Raw genomic sequence first — 25,523 nt, 5'->3', positions numbered from 1 at the left:
CTCTCTCTCTCTCTCTCTCTCTCTCCTCTCTCTCTCCTCTCTCTCTCCTCTCTCTCTCTCTCTCTCTCTCTCTCTCTCTCTCTCTCTCTCTGTGGTGTGTGTGTGTGTGTGTGTGTGTGTGTGTGTGTGTTTGTGTGTGTGTGTGTTTGTATAGCTATCAACGTGGGGACTCAAACTTGACTGCACACCTACGTCGTGAGGACTGGCGGACAGTGCGAGGACTTGCACTATAGTCCTCAGAAAGTTTTCATTTATTTCCGTTAGTTTCGTTGTCCTACATCTTTTAAACATAAAAATAAATAGTCCTAAAGTTATCGGCTATCCATGGTACTCATACACATACTACGCACAGTTTACTACTGTCACGTGACCTTGAAAAGTGTAAAATCGACTGGTATCCGTGTTTTCCCGCCTGCATGGCCATTCGCTATAGTTTGGTACCCCGCTTCATGTGATATATGCAAATGATGGTCCTCGTCTTGTTTGTAGTTGTCCAGTGTGTAATATATGCATGACGTCAGAGGTCGCGACCTTAACTTCAGTGCCAGGACACTCTAGTCAAAATGGCGGAGACTGAAAACGTGTCGTTAAAACAACTGTTTTCATGGATTACAATGTGGGTGTTGCAGAAAATAAATATGCTCCATTAACTAGTGGAATATGGGTATCTTTCAACAAGGTATGATATACAACGCTTTGTTTTTTGTTTGTTGCTAATTTTAATGCAAAACATTAACAACGCAAATCAACATACGTCGAGGATATTTATTCAATTTTAGTGATATCAAAAAAGTCGCCAAAATTCGTCGTAGTGAGCCAGTTTAAAAGCGATTGTTGTGAATATACTGTAAGTTTTCTTTTTACATTTATTATTGTCAAGCTATATTTTTGATACACGATGTTTAATGTCATGTTTTTGTTTGCATTCGAAAAATTGTTAATGGTGAAATAATCTGTTTTATACTAAACATGGATTGCTCAAAGTTGCTTATATTCGTCATTGTTGGTGAAAGTAGAACCCCTAACATTTTTTCGTGTGAAAATACCGGGAACAATCTGTACTCCACCAACTGATTTACATCATCATCTCAACATGTGATCTCGTTTGTTCAGTGACTCATTATGCCTATTTTCTGAACTTTGTTACAATATTTTCAAATGTTTCATAAGAACAATACATAAACCGCCACAAAACGCTATATAGTGTTCTAGCAGCAGGTGGCTCGAATAATTATCACGCGCTTTCGTTTTAAAAACAGGTTCGTATCTGAATTTCGCATGTAATTTATAGTTCAATGACATGTGATGAAAGATCTTAGACAGTCGTTTGACCCTTTTCATATAAAATACAACGTAGATACCATACATTTTCGGTTAAAAAAGGTACATACTTTTTTTACTCATGATTGGTAGCTAATGAAATCAGGTTTTGCATTCTTTTTTGGACATAACCAATAACCTTATGCTAACAAATAAGATCTGCAAAGTTCTCCTCGTGTATGCACCAAATTGCAATTGTTTGACAATATCTTATAGCAAATGAATAATAAAATCATGCGTGGAACGCATGAGGAGCTGGCGCCACGCATGAGAGAATGTAATACAAAAATTGATCTGGCTTTAGGCCACAACAAATTGATTAAATGTTAGTCAGATTTGCTGCACCTATAAATTTTAAAACGAAATAAAAATATTTTTATTTTGCGCCCTTTAAGCAGCAACAATTTTGCATTGCACCTATTCATTTAATGATTTAGTTTAATGTAGCCTATATCTAATTTAGGTGGCAGGGGATATGTCAGTGAAAGGGGGTGAACATTACATATCTTTAGGGTAGGGATAATTTATGGTCTTTAAAAATCAACTAGGAATTTATAAGATTTATTTCTTGTGTTAGGTTAAAGAAAGAATGTCTCAACATTTTGGAAAAAAAACATTGAAACTAGTTGACAGCTCCCTAGCAAGTACATTTTGAATTTCACTTTTGGCGGAAGTCAATATTTCTCGCTGAAGAAACAGATCACAGATTTGAAGGTAAATTGTGAGCAATCTAAACGTATGGGAGACACTTTTCTAGGTAAATAAACACAGCACAGGGATGAAATAAATGAGTAATTTAGTAAAAACTAGGATTGCATTCTGTTTGAATGTTCTGTGCCAAATGGGTCAAATTTCTCAATTTTTATTAAAAATTAGGTTGGTGGTGGGAAACATCAAGGACCATAGTTTCACAAGTGAAGAAGCAAGCCTTTTCCTTGGGTGTATTTTCAATGTATGTTGCCTATGTTATGACACTGACACAAAAAGACTTTCCTGTGTCACTTTCTGTTTTGATGAAATGGATATGAGTGTTTGCGGCCTCTCAGAACTCGAAATTTGGTAAAAAATATATCCCCTGCCCCCTTACAAAATAGACTGTTATAACGCTATGCGTTACTAGATTGGTTTATTGTAAAAAAATGGCGGCGTTGGTCTGTCTTATCGCGTCGGCTAAAGACACAAATGGAAATGTTAATTTTGCCCCATGAAAATGAGTCATTGCATCGCAGATGATTTAAGTAACTTATTTACATTACAGCCAACGCGGAACAAACATAATCCTTGGTCACACCACAGCCAGAATCATTAGTACTCGGCGGCCTTGTCATGTTTTCACGCGGCGTATCGCCCAGGCACTCAACATCAATCCGTGCAATAACGCTGAGTCTGAATTTACCTCGCGTACTTTCGCGGCATAAATCCTCTGCATACGTACGCGGATAGAGTTCAAAGATATACACCTACATGTGCATTTGTGTAGCGTCGAAACCTAGATTTACGCTACTTTCATGTTATTATTTTCATGTTTTAATAAGCGGATATGATGTTTATATGATGCTTTATAGACAAGTTTTATAATAGCATTTCCTAAAATATATTCAACAAATAATGCGCTTTAACAAATTATTGTTGAATTAATTAAGCATAACTGTAATGTTTCGTTCGATCCTTAAATTAGCATTATTCAATTTGCAATCCGAAACATGCTTCCGAGTTTTAATGCAAACTCGACATTAACAATTAAATTATAGTGTCAAATAAACAGTGCTTATCCTTTATCTAAAAAGAAAGTGCTCGCAAATTATGCAGACATGTAGAATGTTGCATGAAAAGTGTGGGTTTATTTTGTGTTGTATAAATACATGAGCATCACTTCAGAATGTTGACGCGTGTTCATTGGGGAAAAAAAAACGCCCTGATTGGACGTTATTTCATCACATCTTTAAATAGAAACAAATGCCAACATTCATTTCATACTTAATAAAAAAGGCAAATATTTGTATTTCTTGAAATTCTGGAGCACTTTTCTTGTCAATATTTACCAGAATTTGCTTTAATACTGGAATATACGAGATAATTGGGTAATGAGTAGCGACAGGAAAAATAGTAAGTATGCAGTAATAGATCACATTAAATTAATTATGATTTTTAATATTATAATAATTTTATTATAATTGCTCTTTTAAAATTTAGTGACTAACTAATCTTTTAAAGATTTTTTTTATGATGCCAGAGCTCCAGATAAGGGTCGTATTTTCGTAATTACGAACAAGTCAGTTACGTATTTATTTTAAAATCTTGTCGTACCATTAAGAATTACAAAATCACGTTACGAATATTATTTTTACATCGGTTCGTATCGATTTTTATTGAGTTATTTTCGCGTATTAAAGATCTTTGCGGTGCTTATATAGAATTGTTATCGGGTTTGTTTTAAAAAGCGCATTTTTCCAATAAAAGCGGCGTATACAGTCTATCTGTCAAAAAACAATGGCGGTGCCCAGAGAGCGTCCTAAAAAACTGCAAAGCGTCCAAAAACACGCTTTTAACATATTGTACGCAAAGTGAGCAGAAGTTAAATGTTTAGAAAGACATTATAGAAAAGATCTTATACGCTGTTGTATGTTCAGTTGCCGATACAGTCGGAAAAGCTAAACAAAAACGCGACACGATGGGTCCAAACTTAAACACACACAAAAACATTGAACGAGTGGAAGGGACAAGTCCCGTGGCTAATGATAATCGTTGAAAAGATTGAAGGGGAGACCCGTTTTAAATGTGAAATATGTAAAAATTCATCTAAGGCATGCACTCTAAGCACAGTTTGGGCATATGAAGGTATTGGAAAAAAATCGTATAATACTGAAAAGACACTGTTGAACTCGTATAAATAAAGTTGCTAGTATGTTTATTTTGATTTTTTTTTTGCATGAACATAACCATTATAATTTATTTGAGGTCATTTAGAAAAAATAAGAATTATTATCCAAAACTTAGTAGTAACGTTTAGAATAAAATTTCAGAGTTAAGAATTATTTTTGAAAATCTGGTAGTAATTTAAGAATTTCACAAAACCTTATCTGGAGCTCTGGATGCGCATCGACTCGGCGTCATATAGCGGCTTGCCTTGGCGGACAGATGCGAAGCATCGCGTCGAAATGCAACGTGCCGCCGCAGGATGTGAAATGTCACCGGTCATATGCATATGTTTGGTAAAAATCTGCAATAAACTTGTTGGTATTGATTACGTTAAAAAAGCCAAGATAACATCCAACTGAGTGTCGCCGTTGAAGTCGACAAAAAGAATGCGTCTTATATAAATTGTACACGCCTCCTATCTACTAGTTCAAACTGTTGATGGCTAAGTTCAAGGTGTACAATTATGCCCCAAAATCATGAACTTAACATAAGTGCAAAAGTGAAGAAACTTTCCGGACCTCAACAACTTTACTTGGATTTGATTGACTTTTTTTATATGAAATAGAAAACGTTTACTACCCATTTCTTATTTTTCTTTCATTACCAAGTTACGTTGTTTTTTTTTACTTTACAAAACTTAAACTTCTCATTAAATAACTAATTTTAACAGTGCTAAACTAACAAAAGTAATGCATCGAGTATTGTATAATACCATAACCTACTATGTTTAGAACTAATACAAATGCAAGATAGTTCCTATTAGTGTTGTTTTTTTCCAAAATTACAGCCTCTTACAGGGTGGCAAAAAGTATTTTAAAAAATCCCCAAAATTTCCAATATAATAAGCCAAACTTTTAAATAAATTCAATTGGTCAAACAGAAGTTTAATTCCCTAGCAGTTTTATAATAGGAATTTTAGAAAGCAGTTAAATATATGCACTAATTAACAATTGGTATACTGATAACTGTTATTTATAATCGTTATAATAATGTTTTAATTTTCCCTATGGTTTATCGCACTTTTTCCCGAATCAAAAAGGTACAGGCTGTAAAATATAATGTGAAGAAAAATCACTGCTTATGCTTAATGTTAAATTTTGATGTATTATTAATTGTTTCATGTTATTTACACTGTAACCATCATTGAAGAAAAGCTGAGTTTCTTACATGTATAAAACTTTGATAATGAAAACTAATTTAAGTAGTCACTACCTGGTGTGAGTAAGCAGAACAGCTATTTTAGATTTTTAACCAGGGTTTCGAAGAAAACTGGTTATTAGATTGGCGAATGTCGGCGGGCTAGCGTGCGTAATAAGCTTGTCCTGGCCATAACTATGTTGTTCATTGTGAGATTTTAAAATCATATGGCACATTTGTTCACCATCAGTGGACGGTGTGTCACGCCAAAGAATCACGTCAATATCTCCAAGGTCAAGGTCACACTTTGAGTTCAAAGGTCAAAAATGGTCATAAATGAGCTTGTCCGGGCCATAACTATGTCGTTCATGGTGAGATTTTAAAATCAATTGGCACATTTGTTCATAATTGGAGGCCGAGGGTATGTCGTGCGAAAGAATTGCGTTGATATCTCTAAAGTCAAGGTCACACTTTGAGTTGAAAACCTGGTTTTGTGACAATTTTGTCCCTTGTTTTATTTATTTTTACAAACTAATATATTGGATAGGAGCTAAAACTCAGTTATTATCAGTAAATGATCTTGCATTGGTATTTTGCAGATATTGTGCATATATTTTTTATGCCCCCGGATCGAAAGATCGGGGGCATATTGTTTTGGGTCTGTCTGTCTGTAAGTCTTCTGTCTGTCATTCATTGTGTATGTCACCAACTTAAACCTTGGTTAAACTTTTGCAATAACTTTTTATGCCCCCCTTCAAAGAAGAGGGGGTATATTGCTTTGCAAGTGTCGGTCTGTGTGTCCGTCCGTATGTCCGTCCACCAGATGGTTTCCGGATGATAACTCAAGAACGCTTAGGCCTAGGATCATGAAACTTCATAGGTACATTGATCATGACTAACAGATGACCCCTATTGATGTTCAGGTCAAAGGTCAAGGTCACGGTGACCCGAAGTAGTAAAATCGTTTCCGGATGATAACTCAAGAACGCTTATGCCTAGGATCATGAAACTTCATAGGTACATTGATTATGACTCGCAGATGACCCCTATTGATTTTGAGGTCACTAGGTCAAAGGTCAAGGTCATGGTGACCCGAAATAGTAAAATGGTTTCCGGATGATAACTTAAGAACGCTTACGCCTAGGATCATGAAACTTCATAGGTACATTGATCATGACTCGCAGATGACCCCTATTGATTTTTCAGATCACTAGGTCAATGGTCAAGGTCACGGTGACCAGAAATAGTAAAATGGTTTCCCGATGATAATTCAAGAACACTTAGGCATAGGATCATGAAACTTCATAGGTACATTGATCATGACTGGCGGATGACCCCTATTGATTTTCAGGTCACTAGGTCAAAGGTCAAGATCAAGGTGATCCGAAATAGCAAAATGGTTTCCGGCTGATAACTCAAGAAAGCTTATGGCTAGGATCATGAAACTTCATAGGTGCATTGATCATGACTCGCAGATGACCCCTATTGATTTTCAGGTCACTAGGTCAAAGGTCAAGGTCACAGTGACAAAAACATATTTACAAAATGGCTGTCACTACAACTGAGAGCCCATATGGGGGGCATGCATGTTTTACAAACAGCCCTTGTTAACATATTGTTGTTAACTAGTAAAATGGTTAATTTATGTATACTTTGATCATTCAATTTTCAAAGTTTATGGGTCATAATGGGATATTGCAAATAGAAAAGTTAACCAAACTTTGACAGTTAATCGACAGTTGCCATGAAAACTCAACCTATAGTGCTTTCTATTGTAGCAATGACTAAAATACTGTTGTATTGGATCTAAAATTATACTTATATTTAACATATTTGACCGTTAAATACATGTGTACTAAGTATTTGTTTTATAACAGTAATAGATGTTACCAAGAACAAGTGTCAGAATGAAACAAAGATGTCATTACACATACTTCTTTGCCTTCTTACAATACAAATTTAGCGCTTGCATGGGCTAACATGGTAATTTCTTTTCTTCTATCCATTAATCGTCAGTTTTTATTTAAACCACCATTATACTTTGTGCATGTGTACCATTCTGATCAGAAAAACATCATAAAAATCGAATGACTGGTCATAACGATTGCTTGTATTGCTTTTTAATTCTCCAATAGACCCTTTTCACATTCCTGATTTCGAACTCTGCAAGAGTTGCATCTCTTGATAAATCAAATCGTGAACGTCAGGCTGACGATGTGGAAGCTGTGCTAATCTTTATAGGCATAATAATGTTAAGAGAATAAGTTTGAAAAAAAAAATGTTGTTCAATTTGTTGTATTACATGTAATCAGTTGGAGATACTTAATTGTGTTGATTTGTTTCCTATTTATATTTTATAAAACGTGTTTTATACAAAGAACACTGTATTATGGGAATTTTGAATAAGACATAACTTGGAATGGACATCATTAAGGGAATTTCTCGAACAAAACTGTTCATTTTGTTTTCTGAATATCATTTGGTAATAATCTGTCTATACTGTAAGTATAATGAGCACGTTTCCATTACTTTTTCTTTCACAGTGAATTATTTTTTTCATTTTAAGTGCATTTTTAAACTGCGTTCATGCATGCATAGACACGGTTTCATGTTTTTTAGGATTTAGAAAAATCTTTTTAAGCATCCACTTTTGCAGAAAAATGTGTTGAAATGATACATTTATATAATTTTATGCAAGTGTCTATTTTACTGAAAATTTGTCAAAATGAATAAATACAACAGGTAAAATTGCATATAATGAATTGCTGATTTTTTTCACCCAGGATTGATTGCTTATTCCAACTTCAAATATTAGTGTTTTAAAATGTCTTTAACAATGGAAATATATGCTCTTTTGATAATGTAACCGTGATATACATGATGATTGTTATGCCCCGGGATAGAAAGATCGGGGGTAAATTGTTTCTGGCCTGTCTGTCTGGCATTCATTCATTAATTCATTCATTGTATGCGTGTGTCCCAAAACTTAACCTTGGTTAAAGTTTGATAACTTTTGCAATATTAAAGATAGCAACTTCATATTTGGCATGCATGTGTATCTCACAGAGCTGCACATTTTGAGTGGTGAAAAGTCAAGGTCATCCTTCAAGGTCAAAGGTCAAATATTATTGTATTTTTCTTTCCTAAAACTTTAACCATCGTTAAAGTTTGGTCATAACTTTTTGAATATTGAAGATAGCAACTTGATATTTGGCAGGCATGTGTATCTCATGGAGCTGCACATTTTGAGTGGTGAAAGGTCAAGGTCATCCTTCAAGGTCAAAGGTCAAATATATGACTTCAAAGCGCTGCAATAGGGGGGGGTTTTGTTTTTGACAAACACATCTCTTGTTTAAAGTGAAAAATGACATTTAGAATCATATTGGTAGTGTGTGTGATACAAAGGGAATTCCCAGGCATTTCCATCAGTTAATGAGTAGTTTGCGGATTTATAAGACACGGTTTGTGAGCAATACTTCAACTGTCAGTGAGACTAAAATAAAACTTATCTGAATTAAATTGTTTCTCATTAGCGTCACTTAATTTTATTTATAGATAAGTAATTTTGTGTTTATTTATAGATAATAAACTTAAAATTACTGCAACTTCATGGGTGTATACATGTAGATAGCAATGCGGAGAAGTGCCATTCACAAGAACCATAATCCTACACTATCTTCACCCTTTGCATGCTGGGAAATGTGTCGTCTGCTAAAATGTTGTCTGCTGAATTTCTAAAATTAGCATTTTCTTCGATTTTTTTCAAAAAATACTATCATAATAGGAAACAGTTTGAATCCTGATGAGACGCCACGTTCTATGGCGTCTCATCTGGATCCAAACTGTTTGCAAAGTCCTTCAAAATTCGGTTCCCGCACTGAAAGGGTTAAATAAGAGATATTGCACTTTGTTGTTTTTGTATGATGTAACCTTTCAGGGCTTTATCTCAAATCCTATACAAGATTTCATTAGGAAACTTCATGGGTGTATAAAAAGTGCCATGCATGAATTTGATGAAAATGAAGATATGTCCTGCTTTTTTGTCCCCTACCAGTTTCACCTGTCATCTGTCTGTCTGTCTGAGAGTCTGTCTGTCACACTTTTCTGGATCCTGCGATAACTTTAAAAGTTCTAAATATTTTGTCATGAAACTTGAAACATGGATAGATAGCAATATGGACATTATGCACGTCATTTCATTTTGTTCCTACGTCAAAAATTATGGTTGCTATGGCAACAAATAGACTAGAAATACTGCTGAAAATGGTGGTTTTCTGGATCCTGCGATAACTTTAAAAGTTCTTAATATTTTGTTCATGAAACTTGCAACAACATGGATAGATTGCAAAATGGACATGATGCACGTCATTTCATTTTGTTCATACGTCAAAAATTGTGGTTGCTATGGCAACCATTAAAAAAATTTAATGGAGGAATTTCTGACAAATTTTGGAGCCGGTAGGGAACCATATTGCTTGACAAAAGCGTTGTTTTAGTTAGAGTTTTCTATAAAAAAAACTAACCAATCAAAATGTGGACTTTACACAAAGCTTATTTTATTTTAAAAATGAGGACTTGACATACAATTTATTTACCATTAAAGTTATGACTTGATACACAATTCATTTGATCAAAATAAGACTTTGCATACAAGTATTTTCAAAATAAGACATTTATCCAAAAAAAATCTTAGCAATCAAAATGAGGACTGGCCATGAATGACATTGATGAACATGAAGACTTGTCCTGCAATATTTTTTTAAATAAGAATTTTCTCAAAAAACCTTATCAATCAAAATGAGGACTTTGCACAAAGCTTATTTGATTATAAAAGTTAGGACTTGACATACGCTTGAATTACCATAAAAGTGAGGACTTGATACACAATTTGTTTGATCAAAATAAGACTTTCCTACAATAAGTTTTTTTTTTCAAAATAAGAACTTTCGCCAAAAAAATCTGTAAATCAAAATGAGGCCTCTACACAAAATTGATTTTATTATAAAAGTGAGGACTTGACATCCATTTGATTTATCATAAAAGTGAGGACTTGATGCACACTTTATTTGATCAAAACGATGACTTTCCCTACAATGAGTTTTTTCAAAATAAGAACTTTTTCAAAATAACATCTTAGCAATCAAAATGAGGACTTTGCACAAAACTTATTTTATTATTAAAGTGAGGACTTGACATACAATTGATTTATCAAAAAAGTGAGGACTTGATACAAAATATATTTTATCAAAACGATGATTTGCCCTACAATTAGGTTTTTATGCCCCCGGATAGAATGATCGGGGGTATATTGTTTTTGGCCTGTCTCTCGTTGTATGTGTGTGTCTGTGTCTGTCCCAAAACTTAAACCTTGGTCATATATATATAGTAACTTTGAATATTTTGTTAAATTTTGTGTTTAGATCCTTTTTAATTCTAAAGTATCAAGGCTATTGCTTTCAAACTTCAAATACTTTCTTACTATCATGATGGTACTGTACCTGGCAAGTTGAATTTGACCTTGACCTTTAAATGACCTTGACTCTCAAGGTCAAATTAATACATTTTGCTTAAATTGCCATAACTTCTTTATTTATTTTCACATTTGATTCATACTTTGACAAAACAACACTTACCTGACATACCACAATGGACTCCACCAAAACCATCCCACACACCCCAACCCATAATCCGCCCCCCCCCCCCCCCCAATTTTTTTTTGTCTTTCTTATTTTTAAAAGATTATCTATTAAATGACCACACACCCACATTATACCCCCTCTCCATGATGGCTTACTTTATACTGTCAAGCACTCGAATAGTCGAGCGCGCCGTTCCTAGACAGCTCTTTTTTTTAATGCTCATAACTTCTATGTGGCTTCAGATGTAACATCCATATTTGGTATGCATGTGTATATTGACAAGGCCTTTCCATATGCACACAAATTTTGACCCCTTTGACATTGACCTTGAACTTAGGGTCCGGGTTTAGGTTTGTAAAATATGCGTTTAGGTTTTGAAAATGCTCATAACTTCTATGTCGCTTCAGATGTAACCTTCATATTTGGTATGCATGTGTATATGGACAAGGCCTTTCCATACGCACACAAATTTTGACTCTTTGACCTTGACCTTGAACTTAGGGTCCACATTTAGGTTTCGAAATCTGTGTTTAGGTTTCAAAAAATGCTCATAACTTCTATATCTCTTCAGATGTAACCTTCATATTTGGTACGCATGTGTATATGGACAAGGCCTTTCATTACGTACACAAATTTTGACCCCTTATACCTTGACCTTGAAGTTAGGGTCAGCGTTAAGGTTTCGAAATCTGTGTTTATTTGCTTATTGTGTTGTGTAAAATGACTGATGAAAGCTGTTTTGTACTTTGCAGATGATGCTGAGGTGTAGTTAAGTCATTAGGGACAGAACTTGACAAAACTAGTTCCTGTATCATTTCCTGGCTTATGATGAAGGTGTGTATTTGAAATTTTTTGTGTTGATGTTAATTATGTGTGTAGAAAATAAGAAAATACCATAATTCATCATTTGTTCGGAACATAACTTCCACCATCATAAGTTGTGGAGGACTCACACTTTAGTGCACACCAATGGTGTGAGGACTTACTGTCAGTGCGAGGACTCTAGTCCTCAAAATGTTTTCATTTATGTTAGTTTTGTTGACCAAGCAGTGTTTTGCACAGGATATTTTTCAGACGCCCCGGGGCCATTAGGGTTGGGATAGGGAGGGCAATTTCCTGCATACGCTAATTGTTTTACATTAACTTTTGACGTTATTTGGTTTGCAGAGTTTTTGCGTGTTTTTTATTGAGACAAAGAAACAATATGAAATACATGAAGCACTGTTCATTTGTCGCATTAACATTAAAATTGGGAAGCGAGTTTCGGATTACAAATTTAACTATTCTAATTTGAGAATTCAACAAAACATTTATACATGTAGTTGTGTATAATTCAACAATAATTTGTTAAGAGGCTTTATGAGTCCAATAAATTATTTGACAACATTATGCATGAAATGCACTATTTCCACGAGGATGTATTGAATGCCTACAAGTTGGGTAAAAAATTTCAAGTAATTGACAGATGATCGTAAATTGGCTCTCAAAATATTCACAAATTTCGCTTTGATCTGAAAAATGGCTAGATTCAATTACTGAAACAATACTAGTACACTAATCGGTAAATTTCAAGCGCACTGCAGACTCTGATTTCCAAATTCAAGCGCCTCGGCGAGGGACCGTTAAATGGCTTGTGAAAAGCATTGCCTAATCTTACATCATTTTAACAAAAACATGCATTGTCCTCAAGTTGACTGCTACTCACGGTACTCATACACAAACACATTGTGTTATAAGGTCAATATCTTTGAACCCAAATTGGTTTTGGATTATCGTGACGCATAGTTAGATCCAAAAACACGCACATATGGTGTTGTGTTCTAAACTGCTTTGGGGTATATTTCACCTTAGGTGACATATCTTGTTATACACAAAACTGTTTTAATAAGAAGGCACCTAAACTATGTATAATTATTTTATTAAAGGTCAACCGAACACTGTGTCAAGAGATTGGTTATTTTACAGTCTTAGTTTAATCACACCTCTGAAGATGGATTTCATAAAATTAGAATAAAAACAAGTCGTGCAAGAGAGCAATAAGTTCTCACACATGACCTTTTACAGGGTTTATTTGTTTTGCTGAAGTCCTCACAATGCTGATTCACATTCCTAATTTTTTATGCAACCCGGATCGAAAGATCGGCGTTATATTGTTTTAGGCCTGTCTGCAGTGCCTGTCATTGTGGCATTGTGTCAGTCATTGTATGTGTGTGTCCCAAAACTTTAACCAAGGTTTAAGTTTTGCAATAAGGCCTAAATTAAAATTAAGTTTGTTTGCCCTTTACCGACCGACCCACTTTTTACTCCCCGACCCAAAAAATTTTATTGCGATTTCTGAAAATATATTATTTTTTTTCGTTTTTTCGCCAATCATAAAAGAGCCGAATGCAATATTTATTTCTGCGCATATGTATATCCCTGTACATTCTTATCGCCCCTGACCAATCTAGGTCACTCCGATGGTTGGGATTTCATAACCCCAGAATAGACAGTAATGCAAGCGTCTATAACCAGCATCGCGATCGGCGGTGTTCCGTGAAAATGGCCAAACGACATCATACTAAACTATTGGTTCGCGAAAGTAGTCTTATTGAATACTAACTATCGAATTTACGATGGACATCATATAATTAGTATGGATTAATGAAAAGAAAGTGTCATTCTACGATGAAGCATACGTTTTAGATACAAATAAAACTCTTTTTTTGAAAATGTATGAACTGAATGTCACAGAACAAGTGTTTGAAAATTGAAATGCAGTCTACTCCCATAGAAAAATACATCTATCAGTTACAGGATTATTGTTCGAAAATGCAAAATAAAAGACAAACATGATTAGATTTATATGCAAGTGGATCTGTGTTTAATCAGATTCATGTGCATATTCTGCTTTATTATGCTTGCCACTCTAAACAGTTTACTGTAATGGCATGTTAGTGAAATGGATATTTAAAGGTAAACTTATTTAATATATTAATGTCTCTTAGCTAAATGCATCGACAACACTCAAGTATATATGTTTCAAGCGTTAATATATCCACAAACTGAAACTAACACGCTTAATTTATTTCCCCAAATCAAGTTTTCATGCTAATGTTAGTTGCAATAATACAACTCCCAGCTATTGACCTTCTGAGCTGTACGAATGTACTCATTAAAGCTCAGAGCATTCAAGAAGAACTAATGCTTATGTTCAGTTTGCCTTTCCGTGAATTTACTTTGCCATGCCGAGACTATGCACTAACCGGTCAAACACTTTAAATTGAGGCCTGTAAAAATTTCAACTGGCCTGTGAATTGTTTCTCCTGGTAGGCAAGTCTGGCCTGTTAAATGTGACGGTCTTTCGCAATGTCTGAATTTTTCCATTAAAGGCTTTGGGCTGTCTTTCTACACTCCTTCAATGCTTGTTGCATGCTAATTAAGCCCAATTGAAGGGAAAGGTTGAAGTTAAAAATAAAAGCTGTCTGGCAGTTAAATAATGACAAATGCATTTGAGCAATTAACATCATATTATAATGAACACGTATTTGATGTTATAACACACAAGCATGCATTTGATATTGATATATGCAAGAAACAGCAAACACGATAATGTAAAGCTACATAGGGCTTCGTACACTGCAACAGTGCTTTAATAACGCTCGATTGGTCATTGTCGTCTCGGGTACTACTAACATGTACCCCGGGTACTCTTAAGTATACTTACATGTACCCCGGGTATGATAAATATACTTAATCGTACCCGGGAAATTTGACGCTAAATCGGTCGTTGTCGGCTATTTTTTTTTTAATTATATTGACATTTATATCAATTTTCTGTAAAATGGCCTTCTATATTATCGAAACTCATACTCAAAAAGCATGTTGATGCAGTTTTTTTAAAGAGAAGTTTGTTTAAGCTAATCGATAGCGCGTTTTACAGCATCGGATTTGGGGAGGAAATACTACTCGGGTACAGTCTAATATCGACTTAAATATTAAGTATATTAACCGTACCCGGGGTACATGTAAGTATACTAAAGAGTACCCGGGGTACATGTAAGTAGTACCCGAGCCGACAATGACCAATCGAGCTTTAATAACAGTGTTTTAAATATTTATAGACTATTAGTGTATTAAAAATATAATTTCTCAAATAAAATAAAATAATTTTCCTACCTACCTACCCACCTGTAAAATTTAGGGTCGGTAAAGGGCAAACCAACAATATTTTTATTGTGGCCTAATTTTTGCTTAAGTTTTGCAATAATTTTTGCAATATTGAAGATAGCAACTTGATATTTGGCATGCATGTGTATCTAAAGGAGTTGCATATTTTGAGTGGTGCAAGGTCAAGGTCATCCTTCAAGGTCAAAGGTCAAATATATGGGGGAGACATAGTGTTTAGAAAAGTGCCATGCATGAATTTGATGAAAATGAAGATTTGTCCTGCATTTCTTTTTAATAAGAGTTTTCTCAACAACTTACCAATCAAAATGTGGACTTTACACAAAGCTTATTTTACATGTATTATAAAAGTGAGGACTTGACATACAATTGATGTACCATAAAATTGAGGACTTGATACACAATTGATTTGATCAAATAAGACTTTCCATACAATTACTATTTTCAAAATAAGAACTTTATCAAAAAATTCTTAGCAATCAAAATGAGCACTGTCTATGCATGACAGTGAAGAAAATGAAGACTTGTCCTGCAATATAATTTTTTTTATATAAGAATTTTCTCAAAAACCTTATCAACCAAAATGAGGACTTAATTACACAAAGCTTATCTTATTATCATATTGAGGACTTGACATACAATTGAATTACCATAAAAGTGAGGACTTGATACACAATTTGTTTGATCAAAATAAGACTACTCATTTTATTAGCTCGGCTGTTTTCGGAGATAACCCGAGGTATTGTCATTCCCAGCTCGTCGTGTTGTCCGCAATCAGCCGTCCGCCATAGGCGTCGTGCTAAAACCTTAACATCTCTAAAATCAAAGTGCTTCCACCTACAACTTTGAAACTTCATATGTAGATGCACCTTGATGAGTTCTACACGCCACACCCAATTTTGGGTCACTAGGTCAAAGGTCAAGGTTACTTGACCTCTAAAAAAGCCAAAAAAAAATTCTGACAAGCTTTCGCAGCCGAGGGTTGGCACCCATTATGCGGTGCTCTTGTTCTCCTTCTATTAAGCTGATACTGTAAAAAGAACGGTACTCAAGAAAGTATTTGTCACATTGCTACTTACTCATCCTGCACTGTGAGATAAAATGATGTAAATTCATAATGGGCTTGAGCTCATCTGTTTTCCATTGTTGATTATCTGACCCCATGTCATGCTGTTCAGGGTCTGACAGTAAGAAGCTGTTTAACCCTTTACCACTTAGATACGTATTTTCACGTATTTGAAGTCGCTTAAAAAGTTAATTTGAGTTTGTTTTAGACCTTTCTAAATAGATTCAAGTTTTTAAGGCTTCGACTCCAAACCTTAGATACTGATTAGCAACAAACAGCATAAAACCTGAACAGAATGCGAGTTGCTTGCAGGCTGTTCTGGTTTTATGCTGTTTGCTGTTTGCAAATTTTCACTTTGCTTCTGATGGGGAAAGGCTTAACTAATAATATTAGCCCACAATTTTCTATGCAATCCTTATCTGACACATTCTGGTTTCCTGCTTGTCATAGAGATCTGCTTTTGGACTTAAAGTTGCACGAGCTGCACAGAGAGTACGTTTGGCTGCAATTGGTGCCATGTTGCGGGGACTGCGTGTCAGTGATGCAGCACCAGCCTGCCCGGATCAGGTAATTTAGAGAGACTCTCATGCCAAAATCAGAAATATACTTTAAAGCCTCCCTCTAAAAGATTGGAGCATATGGACCTGGCTTTGTCGGGCTATCTGAATTATAAATTTGTAGAAATTTAGATCGATAGGGTGTGAAACAAGATATTTTGTCTGTCATATTTAATGCAGAACATTACGCCCAGTATGTACTGGTAAGTTGCCAAAAGAAATGTTGATCAAAGTATATCAAACAAATAATTTTATGGCATGCAAAGCAGTAGAAATTTATATAATCTGACAGGAGCTGCATGATATCATATTGTATTATAGTTTTGTTAATCACATGGCCACAGCATTGGGATGCTTCAATGGCTTTCAATGACTGAGCAATAAACGGAAAGAAGATTGTGCGTGTTATAAATGAGTGATGGAACGCCTGCATTTAAGGAGTGTAGTTGAATACAATTAAAATAAAGCGAAAAAGGTTATTCACCTTTTAGATGGTTGGCTTACAGAACATAGTTGAAGCTATCAGCAAAGAGCACTCTAGTTAAGCACATGTGACATTCCATTTTACCAGTGAGTGTTTGTTATAGACTACAGCTGCAGTTCAATCCCCTGTCAAGTGTCCACAATTGGAGACTACCTCCTTTGACACTGACGTGGTTGTACATTCCGGCCAGAATAAGAGCATCAGTGTACGTGTGGCGGACATTCAGGTATGTAAAATCTTCATGGATTGAAATAAATATTTGTTTGTTCAAGACTAGTAATCATGCATTTTACTGGTTTATTGCTTATGTTGGCTAATACTTCACAGGAAATTTAAGTAGATGTACTGACAGGCATCATATAACTAAATCAATAAAAAAAACGAGCAAACATTTCAATACAAACAAAGATATAGCAAAGATTATGTGCAATACCTTGTTTTATGGAACAAAATTTTAAAGTCTCATTTCACATTTTAAGCCACATGTTAGTCTCATTTCACTTGTTTTTGCCACATTTTCAAACCTCATTTCACACTTTGTGCCACATTTTAAAGTCCCATTTCTTACTTTGTGCCTCATGCAAAAGTTGCATTTCAAATTTGTGCCACATTTTAAAGCCTCATTTCACAGATTGCCACTTTTTGGAGTCTCATTTCACACTTTGAGCCACATTTTACACTCTCATTTCACACTTTGAACCACATTTTCCAGTCTCATTTCACACTTTGATCCACATTTCAAAGTTCAGACTCATTTCACACTTTGAGCAACATTTTTGAGTCTCATTTCAGATTCTTTGCCATATTTTGGTGTGCAATCTCACCTGCTTTCTTGCAGCCAGACCAGATGGACAATGTCCTCTGCCTGTTCACGTACAGCTGGGAAGTGAAGTACTCCACATGGAAAATCACGTCCTCCAACCTCGAGTGTGAGGCTCTCCAGTTTGAGTTCTCTGACGTCACGTTGCCCATAGTAACCGCTCAGTTCACCGTGACGAGTGGGAAGAACAGCGTCCCATTGGATAATCCACAAAATATCACAGGTGAAGAAGCCTTGAGGTTTGATACCTTTTCGAGTTTATAAAACAGAGACATGTGACTGGGTATAACATCATTTAATATTTTAATGACAGCTTATTTGTTTTTGTTTAACTACAATCAAGGGTTATTGTTATTACTCTGCGATAACCTTGTCTTACGGCCTAGATATGATCAGATGAAATTAATTGAATGCTAATTATGCAAGCCTTTAGGAATAACAACTTTTATTACAGGTTATTTCAATTCTACATCTGGATATTACTCTTCTCTATATGATATGATGGCCTTGAAAAAAGTAACAAAACAAAACATACTGTTTCCTTATCTAAAATGTGGTATTAAACTTTTTATTCCATTTCTAGTCCGCATCTACAAGTGTGGTACCATAGTAACCAACTGCGGTCAGTGCCTTAGTATGGACCCGGAATACGAGTGTGGCTGGTGTGTGGGTGCAAGCCCCACATGCTCCTTGCAGAATCTCTGCCCTGCATCTGACTGGCTCGACCGCTCAGCTGTCTGTCCCAACCCTCAGATACTCGGGGTACGTGTGGCCATAATGCAGGTGTGTAAAGTGTCGTCCCATATTAGCCTAAACACAGGCTAATCGGCAATAACGTTTTTCACTTTTATTGAATTTTGAGTTTAAATGAGGTATTTTCTTAACAAAAATCCAGTTCAGGCAGAAAGTGTAGGTTTGGATTAGTCTATGCAGACTGTATAGGCTAATCTGGGGGCAACATTCCACGCACATGCGTTAAGCCCCATTTTTCTAGAGTGTGAGACATTTGGATATGCTTATTAAACCCCACTCCATTTAAGAATTACAGTACTGAAATAATTTGGGCTGTCTGTCTTCCTGGGAGTTCATTAGGTTAAATTGTTCATTTATTTTTAAATAAGCAGTCCTCATAGGCTTATCAGGGACAACATTTTCTGCCTAGACTGGATTTTTGTTGAAAAGAGACAAATTATCATCCCAAATTAGCCTGTGCAGACTGCATAGACTGATCTGGGACGCATGCATTAAGCCAGGTTTTCTCAGAGACGGACTTATAGACTTGTTTTTTATGAGCCTAGGGTAAGTTACAAATTTGTATACCAAAAAAACTCCTAATAAAGTTTGGTATTTTTGTTTCATCAATTCTGTAAGTATGGTCGCACACATAAACTGGTCTGAAAATCTTCTGTATGCACTTGCAAACATTCAACAATAAAACTTAATGCAATTTTCTTTATGATATCAAGATGTCAATTTGAGAATTTTAGCTCGGCTGTTTTCGGAGAAAACCCGAGGTATTGTCATAGCCAGCTTTTCGTGTCGTGTCGTCCGCGTCATGCTAAAACCTTAATAATAAAGGTTTTGAACATTGGCTCTAAAATCAAACAGCTGCCACCTACAACTTTGAAACTTCATATGTAGCTGAACCTTGATGAGTTCTACACGCCACACCCATATTTGGGTCACTAGGTCAAGGTTACTTTGACCTCTAAAAAAAAATTTAAAAAAAATCTGACAATCTTTCATTTATTCAAAAATGCACCCACAGCCGAGCGTTGGCACCCGTTATGCAGTGCTCTTGTTATAAAAGTGAGGACTTTACATACATTTGATTTATCATAAAAGTAAGGACTTGATGCACACTTCATTTTATCAAAACGATGACTTTCCCTGCAATTATTTTTTTCAAAATAAGAACGTTTTCAATAAAAAATCGAAGCAATCAAAATGAGGACTTTGCACAAAACTTATTTTATAATCAAAGTGAGGACTTGACATACAATTGCTTAATCATAAAAGTGAGGACTCAATGCACAATATATTTTATCAAAATGATGACTTGCCCTACAATTATGTTTTTTGAAAATAATAAATAACCCCAGAAAACTCTTATCAATCAAACTCAAAACTTATTTTATTAACCCCTTGCATGCTGGGAAAATTTTTGTCTGCTAAAATGTCGTCTGCTGAATTTATAAAATTAGCATTTTCTTCATTTTTTTTCAAAGAATACTATCAGAATAGCAAACAGTTTGGATCCAGATGAGACGCCACGTTCTGTGGCATCTCATCTGGATCCAAACTGTTTGCAAAGGCCTTAAAAATTCGGTTCCCGCATTGTAAGGGTTAAAATACATTTAGTCCAGACTTGACATACAATTCTTGGCAAGCATGTCGTATTAATCATTTCCTAATTACAATCATAAGATGGATAGTTATGTAGATTTATGTTGTGATTTAACATGGCTTTAGATTCTGTCATGCAGGAGATGATGCCAATGATTCACCATTAGAAGACATGATGGTAACGGTGGCCCAGAACTGTGCTCAACTAGAGTTCTAGCAACATTCTGACATGCTCACAAACAACAAAACATACTACCGGGTAAGGTATTTGCTGAGACAAAATATCAGGTTCTCATATGCAATCATTCTTGTTAGCTCAGCTGTTTTCGGAGTAAACCCGAGGTATTGTCATAGCCAGCTCGTCGTGTCCGTCGTCATGTCGTGTCGGCCGCTGTCCGCTTCGTGCTTAAACTTTAGCATTTTGTTAACCTTTTGAACATTGGCTTTAAAATCAAAGTGCTTCCCCCTACAACTTTGAAACTTCATATGTAGCTGCACCTTGATGAGTTCTACACGTCACATCCATTTTTGGGTCACTAGGTCAAAGGTCAAGGTCACTGCGACCTCTAAAATAAAATTCTGACAAGCTTTCATGTATTCAAAAATGCACCCGCAGCCGAGCGTTGGCGCCCGTTATGCGGTGCTCTTGTTCAACTTCATAGCGGACATGGAAGTTATGACAAAGGCTGGTGATGCCCCAGATGCACCAGAAGACATTAATTTTTATGCCCCCCTTTGAAGAAGAGGGGGTATATTGTTTTGCACATGTCGGTCGGTCCGTCTGTCCGTCGGTCGGTCCGTCCACCAGATGGTTTCCGGATGATAACTCAAGAACGCTTAGGCCAAAGATCATGAAACTTCATAGGTACATTGATCATGACCGGCAGATGACCCCTATTTTCAGGTCACAAGGTCAAAGGTCAAGGTCACAGTGACTCGAAAGAGTAAAATTGTTTTCGGATGATAACTCAAGAATGCTTATGCCTAGGATCATGAAACTTCATAGGTACACTGACCATGACTGGCAAATGACCCCTATTGATTTTCAGGTCACTAGGGCAAAGGTCAAGGTCACAATGACTCGAAACAGTAAAATGGTTTCCAGATGATAACTCAAGAATGCTTACGCCTAGGATCATGAAACTACATAGTGAAATTGATAATGACTGGCAGATGACCCCTATTGATATTCAGGACACTAGGTCAAAGGTCAAGGTCACAGTGACTCGAAATAGTAAAATGGTTTCCGGATAACTCAAGAATGCTTACGGCAAGGATCATGAAACTTCATAGGTACATTGATCATACTGGCAGATGACCCCTATTAATTTTCACGTCACTAGGTCAAAGATCAAGTTCACAGTGACTCGAAACAGTAAAATGGTTTCCTGATGATAACTCAAGAACTCTTAGGCCTAGGATCATGAAACTTCATAGGTACATTGATCATGACTGGCAGATGACCCCTATTGATTTTCAGGTCACTAGGTCAAAGGTCAATGTCACAGTGAAAAAAAAACATATTCACCCAATGGCTGCCACTACAACTGACAGCCCATATGGGGGGCATGCATGTTTTACAAACAGCCCTTGTTATATTCAGTTTAGCAAATTGTTATAAGCAATAGTTACTAACAAAATAAGGACTCAACACACACTTCCTTGTATTGTGCATGTGAGGACTTCAAATACATTTCTTGCTTAACATGTTCTGTCATTTTTTTGCTAAATTTCTTTATCAAATATACATGTAGTTACTAACAAAATGAGGACTCAACACATAATTCCATATATTGTGAATGTGAGGACTTCAAATTTAATTTATTTTTTTTGTTTCATGATATAATTATTTTCTTTTTAACTTCACCAGATACACATATTTGTTAATGGAAGTTGTGAGCATTTCTAGCTTTCTTGTGATGCAGGAGTTTTTTCCCATGCACAAAGGGATATTTGTTTGGAAAAATGTATGCATTTATTTAACTAAAACCGCACTTGTTTGGACAAGTATGGGTCTAAGTGCTCTAACACACCAATTTCATCAAAAGATGATATTTTCAATATGTACTTGCGGTTATTAAATCATTCGCCATATTTCCGAAAAAAGAATGAAAGGGTTTGGATATTAACATATTGTCTTGCTGCTGATTATAAGCAGAACCGGTAGTTAAGTTTTAGAAACTTATTTTCAATACTGTCCACTGAGCAATGTGAATGAATTTTCTTGCTCAAAGAAAACAATGGCATTATAAAGCGGTCTAGCTTGAGCCTAAAACCTCCTGATCAACTTCTGAAGACTTTACCACTTTTGGTTAACAGTCAAAGCGGCTTTAATGGCTAAGCACTCCAAAATTGATATATACATTTTGTAAGAAATTGTCATTGTAACGGTCAGTTTTATGCTGAACTGTTTATAGACAAACTAAAGTTTCAGTCTTTGATCCCAGACATTATGCCAAGTTAAAACAAAAGATAGTGTGAGAGGTAATTTACTACCACAACATATCTAAGTAGTGAAGTATTTCATTCAGTTGTTTGAAAGTTTGCCGGTGAAGGAAATCCAAGTAGATTCTGTGTGCCTGGTGAGGCCTTTAAAAAGACTGTAAATAACTTAAGTTGTTTTGCATCTAACACTTCCATACTTTGTAGACAGGTACTATACCACATCAGGAAAATGCCTATAGTTGTAACCTTATATATACACACATGTTTAAAGAAAGCTTTCAGACCCAGCATTTGATGATGTCTGCTCATCTAAGTGAAAAGATTTTACTAGTGACATTGAGAAAATCAAAGCGCTGAAGGCACTGAAGTTGTTTGTTGTTGTCGTCCTTGATTAGCATGTGTGCATTGCACAGGCTAATCAGTGTGCACAGGCTAATCTTATTTGACATGCATTAAGCCCCGTTTCCCTGAAAGCAGCCAATATGTACAGATTTCAATGATAAACACTAGACTGGTCAATGTCGTCTTACAAGCTGGTAAATACACTCACTGCAGGAGTAGAGCAGACGCTCCTAACCATTCGTCGTCTGCAGTGCAGACAGGCAGCGTAATCATTCCTAGCATAGTAGTTACGGTTCTAAGCGTAGCTAACGCTTTTAAGCACATACTGATTTGCAAAACATTCTCTGTAAATTTAGTTTTGGCTCCTGACTAAAAACCAGCTAAGTAGCTGTACATTTTTTATGGAACATGGTATCTTTCTGAAGTATTGAGTTTGTATTATTTTAGTTCTATTGTAAGTTAAGGGCAATAGATGTATCCACTTTATAGCAGGGTCTGTATTCATGGAAATTTGTTTTTTAGCCTGGAAATGATTTTTGAACTCTGTGTATTTTGCTTATCGTGATGTGTAACATGACTGATGAAAGCTGTTTTGTACTTGGCAGATGATGCTGAGGATGTAGTTCAGTCATTAGGGGGAGAGCTTGACATTACCAGTTCCTGTATCATTTCCTGGCTTATGATGAAGGTTGTCTGACATGAATTAATGTCCTGAAGTCTTTTGTGAACAGCTCTTACATACTTGCAGTGTTATTATACCCCTACCTAGCTACCCTTTGGGAGAGGGCTTTTGTATATAATACTTGAATCATTCAGTCCTTTTCGTTGGTCTCCCTTGAAGGATTTTCATCAAAATTTGCCAAAATGTCCATCTCAACATGGTGATGTGCAAACTGTTTGCCACCATTGTGTAAGCTAGACAAAGTCACTTTTGAAGGTCAATTGTCAGACAGCCAATATTGAGTGTCTGCTTTATAACTTCTATTACCCTTTAATGATTTTCTAAAAACTTGGCTTAAATGAATATATCAGCAAGGTTTTTGTGCAGAGCAAATACAGTAGTTTTACCAGCTAAAGGTCAAGATCATAGTTTAAGGTCATATGACAGATGTCTGTCAGTCCGTCTCGACTGCAACACTCAATAAATCTTATATCCCTTAAATGATTTTCTTAAAACTTGAGCCAATTTTGTGTCCAATCTATAAATCATATACTTTGTGAAGGATTTTCTTCAATCTTGAAACAAATATTGACCTCAACAAGGCTATGCGCAGAACCCATGCTTTAGCTATGCCAGCTAAAGGTTAAAGTCATAGGTAAATGTCACATGACAAACCATCTCATATGATTTTCTTACATTATTTAAAAACTGTTTTATTAAGTATTTGTTTATTTGCAAATAAGACACTTGTCTTTCTGAGGATTAATATGATCCTGTGTCCTGGTGAGGTGGGTTTTTTATGTCACTCCTGTGACAAACCTCTAGTTCTGACAAAGGTTTCTGAATGGCATTCTTGTTCATGGCTTGTTTCAAATCTAATATTCAGTCACATAAATTATGAGCAGTGCAGTAAGTGATAAATTCACCGTGTTATCACACAGGATTGATGAAACGTAGAGAAATTGAAATTTCATGAACATAGCATTCACATGTAAATTTGTTTGAACTTGCCGCTCATTTAGCCTGCATAATGGTCTAGCATCTTACTTTCCAAACATACAAACAGAAAAAACTTGTTACACCCCTGCATTTCAATAGGATAATTGTGATAAACAAAGCTAAAATATTTTTTTTCCAGGTTCCAACAAAAAGATTACGAAAGTTTGATGATGAAGACTGAAAGGAACAAAGTGCAAGCAGTCAAACAGATGAAAGAGTCAGCTAGAGTAAAGAGGTAGGATTACTTTAGTCAGTAATAACCTACCTGTTGCATCCAAAAGCCATGTCCCTATGTTAAAGGTCTAACATACACAAATTGAGTCCGGACCATAACTTCATAATTAATGCTCCAAATCAAACATAACCTGACAAACATATTACCCATCACAGACGATGTGCCGACCAGTGTGTTTAAGGTCTAGGTCACAATAAGGGATCAGAAATCAATAATAATGTAATTGTGTCCATGACATAACTTCAAGGTTTAGTATCCAAATCTGGAATAACTGTACATACATATAACCCCACATCAGACGGTGTGTTGCGTGCAAGAGCTATGCCCTATGTTAAAGGTTATGGTTACAATAAGAATTCAAAGATCAAACATACACAAACTGTGTC

The 25,523-nt window shown here is 35.7% G+C and overlaps 1 protein-coding gene across 14 annotated transcripts in view; it reads left to right on the top strand.

Annotated features, from left to right (window-relative positions):
- Nucleotides 1–566: 566 nt before the first annotated feature.
- LOC127851468 (plexin-A2-like) overlaps nt 567–25,523 on the top strand; it is a 203,150-nt gene continuing 178,193 nt past the window's right edge. For 4 of the 14 annotated variants that reach the window (XM_052385269.1, XM_052385267.1, XM_052385263.1 and 1 more), the window contains exons 1-2: nt 12,631–12,752; nt 16,699–16,815. In XM_052385269.1, coding sequence (XP_052241229.1) covers nt 12,642–12,752; nt 16,699–16,815 — 228 coding nt within the window. In that variant the 5' untranslated portion in view covers nt 12,631–12,641. Of the gene's footprint in view, nt 680–12,619; nt 12,753–16,698; nt 16,816–17,392; nt 17,516–18,127; nt 18,333–18,692; nt 18,893–25,523 lie in introns of those variants that run through there. The other 10 variants (XM_052385264.1, XM_052385280.1, XM_052385270.1 and 7 more) reach the window with 9 other exon arrangements.

Source organism: Dreissena polymorpha, chromosome 11 (assembly GCF_020536995.1).
Source record: "Dreissena polymorpha isolate Duluth1 chromosome 11, UMN_Dpol_1.0, whole genome shotgun sequence".
In the NCBI taxonomy this organism is placed as follows: Eukaryota; Metazoa; Mollusca; class Bivalvia; order Myida; family Dreissenidae; genus Dreissena; species Dreissena polymorpha.
The sequence above is the reverse complement of the archived record's forward strand: the minus strand, read 5'-3'. Positions and strand labels throughout refer to the sequence as shown.